Source organism: Haliotis rufescens, unplaced genomic scaffold, assembly GCF_023055435.1.
Source record: "Haliotis rufescens isolate VD_foot unplaced genomic scaffold, xgHalRufe1.0.p SCAF_10, whole genome shotgun sequence".
NCBI classification, from domain to species: domain Eukaryota; kingdom Metazoa; phylum Mollusca; class Gastropoda; order Lepetellida; family Haliotidae; genus Haliotis; species Haliotis rufescens.
In genome coordinates, this window is record NW_025963780.1 from 20,854,056 (window position 1) to 20,867,552 (window position 13,497).

The 13,497-nt window shown below is 37.6% G+C and overlaps 1 protein-coding gene across 2 annotated transcripts in view; it reads left to right on the forward strand.

Moving 5' to 3' along the window:
- LOC125371639 overlaps positions 1 to 9,214 on the forward strand; it is a 38,070-nt gene extending 28,856 nt beyond the window's left edge. The window contains exons 21-23 of one of the 2 annotated variants that reach the window (XM_048388013.1): positions 1,905 to 2,019; positions 5,127 to 5,220; positions 7,382 to 9,213. In XM_048388013.1, coding sequence (XP_048243970.1) covers positions 1,905 to 2,019; positions 5,127 to 5,220; positions 7,382 to 7,517 — 345 coding nt within the window. In that variant the 3' untranslated portion in view covers positions 7,518 to 9,213. Of the gene's footprint in view, positions 1 to 1,904; positions 2,020 to 5,126; positions 5,221 to 7,381 lie in introns of both variants that reach the window. The other variant, XM_048388018.1, reaches the window with a different exon arrangement.
- Positions 9,215 to 13,497: the final 4,283 nt, after the last annotated feature.

The window sequence follows — 13,497 nt, forward strand, 5'->3', positions numbered from 1 at the left end:
TTTGCTTTTCCAATCGTTAAATTTGTGCAAATATATTTCAATAATCATATCTCCGCTATCTTGATTTTAACTAAGTATAAATTCGATTTTTTAATTGGCAAATAACAGCGCGATGGTAAACTAAGAACCCTTTCAGTAATCGTATTATCCAAACGTTAAACAGAAAAAAACCTCAATTTCCGAGGTCGTCAAGTTAGTTGCAGACATTTAAGTGAGTGAGTGAGTGAGTGAGTTATGATTGAACGTCACATCGGCAATATTTCAGCCATATCGTGACGACAACTTGCAGAAATCTAACGTGTCACGTTATAAAATTTGCAGGAAACAATTAATGACAATAAATTTTCACCAATCCTAATTTCAAGTGTTTTGGTTGAAAATTTACTAAATACGAAAATACAAATCCCGTGTCATGATGCAAGCAGACGTTTGAAAATCAAACATGGCGCGCTTCGTCCACCCTCTGGATAACATTTTACTATTTTGATATCAACAAAACTTACGTTGCCTTCCTCAATATGCACCGGCGAATGTTGACGATCTTCTCAGTCGAAGAATGTTTCATTTGTCTTCGAAAATAACGATCGTGAATTCTGAGAGCAATATTTCAGTAAGTGCAAAGGTCACCAGATGTGATGTCACAGGCAGGGGTAGTCTGCTGATAACCTTTAGTTCCAAAGCACCGTGGATGTGATCGTGGATGATGACGTGTATTTGAACATAGAACTGAAAGTGGACATGAACGTGGATGTGGATATAATTGTGGACGTTGTTGTTGATATGGACGTCTCATAGAACATAGAACTGAAAGTGGACATGAACGTGGATGTGGATATAATTGTGGACGTTGTTGTTGATATTGACGTGGATAATTACGTCTCATAGAACATAGAACTGAAAGTGGACATGAACGTGGATGTGGATATAATTGTGGACGTTGTTGTTGATATGGACGTGGATAATTAAGTCTCATAGAACATGGAACTAAAAGTGGACGTGAACGTGGATGTGGATAAAATTGTTGACATTGTTGTTGATATGGACGTCTCATAGAACATATAACTGAAAGTGGACATGAACGTGGATGTGGATAAAAGTGTGGACGTTGTTGTTGATATGGACGTGGATAATTAAGTCTCATAGAACATGGAACTAAAAGTGGACGTGAACGTGGATGTGGATAAAATTGTTGACATTGTTGTTGATATGGACGTGGATAATTAAGTCTCATAGAACATAGAACTAAAAGTGGACATGAACGTGGATGTGGATATAATTGTGGACGTTGTTGTTGATATGGACGTCTCATAGAACATAGAACTGAAAGTGGACATGAACGTGGATGTGGATATAATTGTGGACGTTGTTGTTGATATTGACGTGGATAATTACGTCTCATAGAACATAGAACTGAAAGTGGACATGAACGTGGATGTGGATATAATTGTGGACGTTGTTGTTGATATGGACGTGGATAATTAAGTCTCATAGAACATGGAACTAAAAGTGGACGTGAACGTGGATGTGGATAAAATTGTGGACGTTGTTGTTGATATGGACGTGGATAATTACGTCTCATAGAACATAGAACTGAAACTGGACGTGAACGTGGATGTGGATAAAATTGTGGACGTTGTTGTTAATATGGACGTGGATAATTAAGTCTCATAGAACATGGAACTAAAAGTGGACGTGGAAATGGATGAGAATGAGGTTGCGGACGTGTGGATGTAGACGAGGGAGAGAATGAGGACAAGGACGAAAATTTGGATGTTGATGAGGTTGACTATGTGGGATTTTCTCCGTATTGTCACATTAATTCTTCACATTCGTAACAAATAATTATTGATAGCTTCTAAACAAGTCATGCTTACACTTCTCATTAAAATGAACTGCTGTTTCAGGATCGAATCCCTGTGAAGTGGACGGCTCCAGAGTGTCTTCAGTCTCTGAAGGAGGCCAACGAGAAGAGTGACATCTGGTCCTTTGGCATCACTATGTGGGAGATACTTAGCATGGGTAGGTATATCAAATAATATTGCAATACTGTTGGGAACTGTAAGCTGCTATGATCTCATGAAACCGTTTCTCGTGACAGTTGCAATATAGATCTTCATCTCAAGTATCAAAGATTAGAAATAATCATAACAGATAATTTTTTGCCAGCAAGAAAACAATTATATAGTGTTCGAGGAGAAATGGCCAACTCAACTTTTACCTGTACTCAATAATGTGTGTTACTGTATCTGTTTTTCTTGATCATGACTTTGTTTGAAAAATGTATTTGAATTGTGTGTAAGTATAAAACGTTTGTGTGTGTATATGACACATGTATGTACCTAACTAAATGAATAAAATAAAGTTGACAAAAATAATTCTATACATGAAGTTCCATGGATCATTGAAGATCAAGCAGAAATGGTTTGGGTCTGAGAAATAGAATTAAATGAAATTATACCTTACGAACTATCAATTTTTAGGGTTCTAATGATTCTGTTATGGAACCGTTTCGTAATGTTCTTGTCAAAGAAAGAAAAGATAATTATGTACCCAAGAAATACTTTTCTAATATACAACTCAACGACTAGACTCCACAGAACAGTGAAGATCCAGGGTAGAAGAGGTCTTCAGCAACCCATGCTTGCTGTAAAAGGCGACTGTGTTTGTAAGAGGCGACTAACGGGATCGGGCGATCAGGCTCGCTGACTTGGTTGATGCATGTCATCGTATTCCAATTGCTTGGATCGATGCTCATGATGTCAATCAGTGGATGGTCTAGAAAACTATGATACAATGGAAAAGGTACATCTAAATGCGTGTCAAAGATTTTAGGGGTAAATTCCAACACGCCAAATGTTACAGTTTATGGGGAATGTGGGACATGCCCAATGTATATATATTTAGTCACATAAAAATAATAAGATAATGGATAAAATTGTTTACAATGCCAAGCACCAGATTCCAAAAGAAATGCTATACCATGATGATGCGTTACGATAGTAGAGGTAAACATAACTGGGTCTCGGGTGTCAAAACGATTCTGCAATCTTGCGGGTGTAATTACACGTGGTACTTTTCAGTTAAATCATAACTCGTGTTTTAAATCTTTCATTCTTACTGAAAAATATCTTTTGGACATAAATGTTAAGAAATTCCTAACAGCACTACCCCGTTTCGGATGTAGTTCCAATGACTTTCTAACAGAAAAATGTAGATATTAAGCGATAAAAGAGAAAACATATTGTGCAAATATTGTACTTGTCATAATAAAGAAGATGAATACCATTTTTTGGTGGTCTGTCCATTGTATGCAAATATCAGAAAAAAAATACATACATACATATTTTATCTGAATCCTAGAATAGACAAATTTCATATGCTCATGTCATCTCAAAATCAAACAGTCACAAAATATCTTGCAATCTATATATACCATGCTATGATCCTTTGCATTACAGATGATATTTAGTTACGATATATGTAATTCCTATTGCACCCATTGCTACTATATGTATATATGTACTATAGGCCTATGTTCTTTTCAGTACTGAAATAATGATTGATTGATTGATTGAAGAATAGGCTTGACCATTTAGATCCGAGGTTTACTCGTTGAAATGGTCATCATGTTGATGAAAGTAGCTGTTCTTTATTTGGTTGGTTTGCTGTTTAACGCCGCACTCAGCATGATTCCAGCTATATGACGGCGGTCTGTAAATAATCGTGTCTTGATAAGACAATCCAGTGATTAATATCATGAGCATCGATCCACGCAATTGGGATCGATGACGTGCATCAACCAAGTTAGCGAGCCTGACCACCCGATCCTGTTAGTCGCCTTTTACGACAAGCAAGGGTTGCTGAAGATCTATTCTACCCCGGGTCTTCAAGGGTCTATTCTCTAGGTACTTATGGCGTAACGAAAGGATGAAATGGACGACAGCATTTGTATTAACATACTTTTATGTTTCACATAATGAACTTCATGCACTGATGTCAAATGCACACGTGGGTACGAATGTGCTTACTAAAAATGCAAACACACCTATCAATAAAATGATTTGTTAATTGTTAGAATTTATTAATTTATTTATTTGTTGTTATCCCCCGCCGCGCGAAAGCGCGAAGCGGGGGATATAGTATTCACGACCGTCCGTACGTACGTCCGTACGTCCCGTACGTCCGTACGTCCGTCCGAACGTCCCACCTGTTTGTTGCCGCGATATCTCAAGAACTAAACACTGGATTGTCTTCATATTTGGAACTATGGTGTATATACAGACTCCGCAGACACCAGTCGGTTTTGGTGACCTTGATCCCATTTTCAAGGTCACAGCAGGCAAATCTGCTTTTGGAGTTGGAAAACGGTGTTGCCGCGATATCTCAAGAACTAAACACTGGATTGTCTTCATATTTGGAACTATGGTGTATATACAGACACCGCAGACACCAGTCGGTTTTGGTGACCTTGACCCCATTTTCAAGGTCACAGCAGGTAAATCTGCTTTTGAGTTAGAAAACGGTGTTGCCGCGATATCTCAAGAACTAATCGCTGGATTGTCTTCATATTTGGAACTATAGTGTATATACAGACACCGCATACACCTGTCAGATTTGGTGACCTTGACCCCATTTTCAAGGTCACAGCAGGCAAATCTGTTTTTGGAGTTGGAAAACGGTGTTGCCACAATATCTCAAGAACTAATCGCTGGATTGTCTTCATATTTGGTACTATGGTGTACAGGCGGGGGATATTTCGTCACTCTGTGACAAATACTTGTTTAACGCCGCACTCAGCAATATTCCAGCTATATGACGGCGGTCTGTAAATTATCGAGTCTGGACCAGATAACCCAGTGATTGACATTATGAGCATCGGGATACGCAATTGGGATACGATGACATGAACCAACCAAGTCAGCTAGCCTGACCACTTGGTCCCGTCAGTCGCCTCTTTCAACAAGCATGGGTTGCTAAAGATCTATTCTACTCCGGATCATCACGGGGGTGTATGGTTAGAAACGACCTTTGTGTGCGCGACGTTCTGATGAGTTATTTACGATTCGACAATACTATTCGTGATACATCGATGTCTTTGAGGTTTAAATAATGTTTATCAATATCAGGTCAGACGCCATATCCTGACATTCGAAGCAGAGATCTACCTGCCAAAATCAGGAACGGTTACAGACTCCCCAGACCTGAGTATGCTGAAGACATGTAAGTGATTGATGACAACACTTGCAGGAATGAGTCAGAGTAAATATGTGTTTAAGGACTTGAGTTGAGTTTTTCGCCGCTTTAAACAGTATTTCAGTTATATCGCGACTTGTGACCTTTATATGGGAGAACGCCAAAAGTGATGCAAGTCTTCACACCTGTGTCCCAGCTATTTACGAAATGTTATGCTTCCAAATGCCCCTCAAAGAAGTTAAATGAAGTAAATTAAATTTTGTTGATATTATATTTAAACTCCCTCTCTCGACAAAGACCGCCCCCGTGGTGATGTGGATATGAGCATCTGTCCGAAGAGTGGAATGTCGGTGGTTCGATGCTCCTGAAGATGCATACCAAAAGACGTTTAAAGATAGATGTAACCTTGCCTGGCGCTTTGCATAATTAATGGGATAAAATAAGTGTCACCGGGAGTTAAACCCCAGCTCGTAGTGGTCCAGCTCGGAGGGAGCATCCCTCCTCTCCTCATGATCAGCCGCACGACTGAAGATCTTTGACTTTGTGTTCACTTGGGCAAGCGCTTGAGAATTTGTTGTCCGTAAATTTCAATCTCTAACAGTTTAATCTTATACTCTCATCATGTGTTGATTTTATATATGCTATCTCCCATGCGAGTACAAGCATATTCACATGTTGAACGTGTTTCATAATTTTGATGTTCACGCATTAGCGGGATTTCTCATATAGTTATAGTTAAGTTTGCCATCCTACTAATTGTACATATCTGGCTGTAACTGTTTAATGGTACGCGTGGGTAATACTGTGTATCAGTCCTTTATTTGTTTTTGTATTGGTTTTGTAGTTAGTTTCCCTACTGAAGAAAGCACAATTCTGTTCGCTTGAGGGGCTAGATGGCGTTCACGGGCAGCTTGCGATTATAGCTTTCTCCGAGGCCAGTCAAGCTTAAATAGCTCAGCGCTACTAATTGACTTTATCTCCAGGAATCGTAAGACCTTGACGGGTCGCTCAGTTACTGTGTGATCGGTCGAACTTAATTTCGACAGCAGGTGGTCACTGGGCAGTTTGGATCTTATACTGACTTACCCCTGTCGTGACTGCAAAACTTACAATCTAGGGTATCATATTTGAATAATGTACTCCTTGCTTTCCGTGAACAACTAATTTCTACTTTTCAGGATAATCTAGCTTAGGTCAAGTACCTTTTATTGTTGGAAGTAAAGTACCTGTAGGTCAAGTACTTGCATACTCTGGAAGTCAAATATTTCGTTTTTCGTCCAAGAGACGGTTTTAGGGACAGGCCCACAGTGCCAATTTGTCCAGATTTAGTCAAGCTTAGGTTGCCAACTCATTAGGAAGTGCACAGCAAAACTCCCGAGTGATCATTGGTCTCACACTTAATCTGGTTTCTATGTGTCTGGCTGATTGACTGGTCAGAGTGTTGTTTTACCCATCTTTTGTAATAGCTGGTACACGGCTGCTTAGTTAACGTGAATATCCGGGGTAGAATAGGTCTTCAGCAGCCCATACTTGCCGTTGAAGGCGACTATGCTTGTCGTAAAAGGCGACTAACAGGATCGGGTGGTCAGGCTCGCTGACTTGGTTGATACACGTCATCGATCCAAATTGCCTGGATTGATGCTCATGATGTCAATCACTGGATTGTCTGGTCCAGAGTCGATTATTTTACAGACCGCCGTCATATAGCTGATATATTGCTGATCGCGGCGTTAAACAACAAACAAACAAACAAAGCTTAGTTGACGAGCTTGCATATCCCTTCATTGTATTAGAGATCTTTGCCTGTGACAAAGGACGTTGTCACTTTATATTGTCTCTCGTTAATTATATCTAGCTGTTAATGATAAAACTGTGAACATTTACTACATTGTATATCATTTCTTTATTCACATTTATTAACACCCTGATCCAAGGCATTCAGCCCCCTGACAATTAGAAATAATAAAACTGTGAACATTTACTACATTTGGAATGTCCATTCTAAGAATTGCTTTAATCCCCCTTTGATCTACTCGGTCATACTTTTCTTTATTGATCAAAGTAAAAAAGACTTGACAAAATACACTAACCGTCATCTAAGTATTAATTATACTCCAAAGATATTTTAGTTATAAATAGTTTTATACTCGGACCTGCCATATTGTGCATTTTTTGGTTATATTTTCAGCCACTACAACATGATGGGCAGTTGTTGGGAGAAGAATCCTCAATCGAGACCTACCTTTGTAAAAATTGTGCAGAAACTGGAGGTGTCCTTCGGCTTAAGACCTACCTCTGAAGCTGTGTATTATTACTGCAAATAGCTGTCAAGTCACCAAGTTTAGAACGTGATAGAAGTGTCTGTGTTTCAAGTACATAATAAGAAATGATCAGCACATAATGTATAGTATCAGTCAGTCAGAGAACGTGATTTCAACGATGAGTTGTTGTTTTCATAGAGCTTTTATAACCTAAAGTATTTAAAAAATGTCAATAGTTTTGACTTTGTGTATGTTAAAACATAAAAAATCAATCAATGTACATACGTAAAGGTTTTTGTTATGTATGGTAGTCAGATCCAATTAGATTAATGTAATTGCATCCATCGAAGACAAGTGGTGACAATTGTCCTACCAGTAGGACGCCACTGTGACCTCCTTTCAAAGTGATGTATGCCACAATTTCGTTGTGACATCGAATAAATCATAGTCCAACTAAATATTCTTAACATATAACTTCTATATAAGGTAAAATTTACTTACACAAGAATGTTATGTGAATATAAGTTACTGCTTGATGCAACATTTATCTGATTGTGTGGTGTTTACGCCTCTTTGAATAGCATTCAGTCACAACATCATTTAAATTATGTCACTGCGTGTCAGGTTAATGTGGGAGGAAAGCCCGTAGCAATGCCAAAAAACTACTTTGGCGAATAACAAATGCTGACAAGTCAAAAGCGAAAATCAGGATGAAAATGGTAATCAAACCCACGTCCACAGTCATAGGATTCTGGCAACGCCAAAGGAACGCAACTCTTCACATGGTTGGGAGGGTGGGGTTAAAATGTGTAATGGTGGATTATAAAGTGTATGTGCCTGTTTTCCTGCTTTATTTTTTGCTTGCACGAATATGTGACATGGATAAGTATTAGCCATCAAAACGCACAATGAATAACTTGTGGATATATTTGCAGTCGTTAAGCAAGGTTTTTCATATTTAAGATGAAACTTAAAAAACGAGCTCTGTGATTAGGACAGTTGCTGATATGGTCCGAAATGGCTGATTTACTGTCGGATTTAATGGTGGAGGTTTTGTGCTCTTTAATTCTGGTTTTGAAGCCTAACAAACAGAATCCAAACCAGTGTCTACCGGAAGCCCACCCTAACCGACCAGTATATCCACTTCAACTCCAAACATCACCTTAGAACCAAGACTGGCATCATCTCCATCCTCATCAAACGAGCCATCAATCATCAAAGATCAAGCCTATTTCTTCCCATCCGCCTACTATGAACTCATCAAGCAATAATAACTTATCCTGTTTAATTGGCTTCATGCCCCTGTTGGCTTCCACATATGTGTTCTCTGTCCATCGTGTTGTGACAGTATTATCCCCTTGGTGTCAACACCTACCTATGTTATCCCACTCATATATGCAAATGTTGTTGCTTTTAATCCTCTACTGTTAATCCTCCACCTACTACATATATTCTGTACTATGTTCCTCATTCAGTCTTGCTTAACAACGGTATAAGGATGTATACCGAAACGTCGCTTTTTACAGTATTAAAGAAGTTGTAATCCATAAAATTGTGTTTACCTTGTCAAAAGGTTTCCAGCGTCATAATGAAGTACTGTAATACAATTTGGGTATCAAGTTGTTCAACGGATATAGGAATTTATCAATGAAAACAGTATGTTTCTGTTTACTTTCAAACCCTTTTCTAGATTTTACTTGAGATTAACTTTAATTGATGCTCGATGTTGTGCTCCTTATTATAATTTGTACTTTAAAAATAAAGATGTAGCATCACGAACTCAATCTTTTATCTTGAGACAGAAATAAGTCTCTGTAAATGGTTGCAAATGGTGGATCTCACTTTAATAATGCGTTTGTAATTTGAGGCTTGCAACATTTTTTGCATTTTTAATTATTGTTTTTATATCGCTGAGAAATATACACCAAGACACCAAAGTTTTGATTTACATCATATATTGCAACGATAGAAAATAGAAATGTTAACTCCAAACTATTTACATAGTTGCTATAAGTAAAGTGTACATTTAGAATAACCTGCCAAAATAAAACCCGCATTTGTATGTTACCATCAGTATCGATATTATCGATATTGTTGTCTAGACCTTCAGTTGTTACAGTTTGATCCCTCTTGCAAATCGTTGCCGAATGTCCCATAAATATAGACCCCAGTCAGACTAGTTTTGAGTCCCAAGTACGAAAGCCTATTAGTCCTGCTTTCGAAGCGGTGTCCTCCCATTAGTTAGACGTCCCAATAGTTAGACAGCTTATTACAACACTTTAAACGGTTGAGTGCACACTAATCCTTATGCTTGTTACCTCAGACTTTAAAATGGAATAGTCCAGATAAGATCTGACAAACAAAGCAAAGCAGCTTTAAATAGATACTTTAATATTATACTTGACATTTAATGGCACTTTACATTTGATACATTTTATACAGTTTGTAACAACACTTTGTGACAGTTTCTGGTAATGTGCACTTTACATTTAATAACGTTTACAGTTTATTTATCCCAGACGAAGCAAGTGTCCACAAGCATCGAAATACTCAATAGCAGATCATTTTCATTTGTTTGATAAGCAGATAATCATAACTCAACTCCTTCAACTGATCATACAGTAAGACAATTAAGCTACTCCACAGTTTACATAGTTAATCTCATGCCTATTGAACCTGTGCTGAGAGTTAGGTAATTTAAGTTAATTAAATGAAATTGTAACATATATACTCCCTAAACTATGAGTCCCCTATCCCTACTCAGTACTTTAATCTAATTAGGACTGATCCATTACACCTGTAGGTATATTCCCTCTTTGCCTAAAGAAAAATGTCTAACAATTGGGACGTCTAACTAATGGGACGTCTAACTAATGGGATATAACCTTCGAAGCATATTCATTTTTGTTAAATCGACCTTTCTCGCTATTCCAATCATGTTTTCTGGAAATTTCGATTTCGACGAGAAACTAATTGAAATAACAAGAAAATAATTGAAATAAAATAATGATTTAAAATAAACAAATTTATCCTTACAATGTGGCCATTGGGCTTTCGTATTAAATAATGATTAGTATCAGTTATAATAGCATTATTTACTTAATGAATGAACAATAGAAGTCTACTGTTGGATGTACCCATGTAACAATAGTTTGTCTTAGTGTCATTAAACAGGGAATATTTCATGAGTTTGGAACGGATAAAAGATCGATTTAAATGAAGGGTTGTCTGATCCCCCCCCTCCCCCCCCGCCCGATTATAATGGTCAGACAGGGTTGAACCAACGGGACTTGAAATTGTCTGCCTGTTAAAAGCTGTAATATAAAATGTGTCAAGCGGCCTCTCAGACCAAAAATGTGTAAATGCTTAAAAATGTCATGCTTCAAGGTAGTGTCATAAGCTTTCTCAAGATCGAAAAATATTAACTCTGCATGTTGTCTGTTGACAATAACATTTTTTCACAAAAGATTCTAATCATACTAAATGATCAATAGTACTTCGATTTCTTTCTGAAACCACATTGAATATTTATTATTAAATTATTGGTTTCTAAGTACCAAACTCATCTTCAAGATGGTTCAAGATACAGGGAGGTAATTTTAGAGATCTACAATGGCATTATGCCACAAAGGAGGACAAATCCCGGACGTCCATGTTTGGTCAAATATATCTTAAAGGGTTTCGAGACATGATTTAGGCAAATGCTTCAGGAGCTGACAGGAGCTGAAAGAAAATACTTCATTCTAGTCTTCCCCTTATCAGGGTTAAAATTAATACTTATCTTTTCCTCAAGTTTCTGATATATATTCAATTCTAGGACATAATTAGACGAGGACGAATGTTTAGCCAAAGTTTCACCAAGTTTATTGGCAATATCTGATTCATCAGTCAATAACTGATCACCTTCCTTATGATGATGAACAGAAGAATCTGATTCTTTGTCTTTGATTTTTTGTATCATGTTCCAGACCTTGGACATCAGAATGCGGCAATTGATTTTCGGGGCATAGTTACTCGATCTAAATTATGAACTGTAGGATGTCGGCGGAAGTACTTTTCCCTGTCTCACCAAGAGAGATGAACCTCCAATGTATTTGTCACCTGTAGGGGAATATGAATGATATCAACTACACAGCCTATTATCAAATTTATCTGTACTTCTAGGGTATGTTTCCTGAAGACACAAAGCAAGTAGCTAAAATGATAAATCCGACAGAACACATGTAGCATTGTAAAACATGATCTACAACAGTTAAATTTACTGTAAACAAAGTTTCAACCCTGAGCCTTAAATGCCTTCTCAGTTGAATGCCATACAATGTTTCCAATTGTTTCACAATAAAATGATCCAAACAAAATGTCACCATAAAAGAACCTTACATGCCAAAGTTATGTCAAAGCATAATAGTACATTGTGAGCAGAAATAGCTGCACAGTGGACATATATAACACATGGTAACTATATTGAAAATCGAACCTCCAGAATAAATTCAGAAGAAAGCATATGAAGATTCCGTTGTCACTGGGTAAGTGGTTGTACTGAGGAGATGTCGTTTATAGAACAAGAAAAAACACTTCTAGAGATAATACGAACATGGTCAAAATTCAAAGGTGAAATACAGGTCCAAACTTAACATTTTGCAAAACATAGAACATGTGTCTTGAGATCACATATATCAATATATTTTGAAAGCAAATGGCTAAGTAATGACCTTAAGAAATTTGAGCTTTCATTATGGTAGAATGGTAGATGTGCAGAGGTAAATCAAGGTGAAATATGAGATATCGTAAAACACATGTTGAACCCCACTTCTGTCTACACATATACCAAATATCATTACTTATTGAACAACACCTGGTGAGTTGTTCCGTATACAGGTTCTTCAATATGCCTGCCATGGCGGACCAAAAGAATTTGAATATTGATTTGAACACCTTGATCGATTATTATGATTGGTGTGGAACAAGTATGTGAAATTTAAGCTTAATTGCCCCAGAAGATGTTTACAATCTCAAGGCACCGACAACCAGGACGCGACTTATATTCAGGTGAGCTAAAACACATTGAATGCGCTAAAAAGAAGTCAAAATTAACTAAAACGCCTATTTTCTAGTACGACTGGAAACTGCCATCTCAAGGATAAGACAAATATTGCAGAAGGTCACGACATCAGTGGTAAAGATTTACAACATATGAAAACAAATAAAACTCTTCATATTTACCTCTCCTCCAAATAGGATATTTTCCTCCACAGGAACCTACTCCAGGTGTATAATCTAACATACTCCCACCATCAAAAGAGCTCGTGGGGTCTCCATTATTTCCAGAATCCTGAACATATGGCCATCGCAAGTTGAAGTCGGCAAAGGCACCCGTTGACAGAAACCAAGATTCAGGAGGGTTTGTTATCGGCAATGGATATTCCGATGGGTGTTGCATAAGTATCCAGTGGCCAAAAACCACCCGTTTGCTGCTGTGATGAAGCTCAGAAAAGCCAGGATGCATAAATTATCCAAAACATTATAATGGCACAGCCTTCGTTATTGACAATCATGATATTTCTTCAAAATACATTTAATTTTATATCCGAAGTAGGTGAATTTGAATTATATTATTTAAGAATTGAGTATTGGAGTATGAAGGTTCATACTCCAATGAACTCACACAAAGTGAAAGTCAATTCTTATAATTTTTTATCACAATTTCTTACCTCAAAGGATGTAGGCTAATATCTAAACACAATTTTTTTAGTACGTGTGACGTCATGTTTACACTGACAGCAATACAACAACCAGCTATATCGTGGAGTAAAATAGTTCCTCAAAAAGAGAGGTGACATGAGCGTATGGATGCACAACTTGCTCTTCAGAACATCTTACGCAGCACGTGTTCAAATCATATCCCCATTAGATGAAAAAGTTCTGTAAAGAACTACCTCAGTAAGTCAGTCACAATGACAGTGCGTCGTAATACATTTACTTCAAGTACTAGACGTCAAAATGGCCGACACGATAAACGTGACGGGAGAGATTTCCGAAGTTG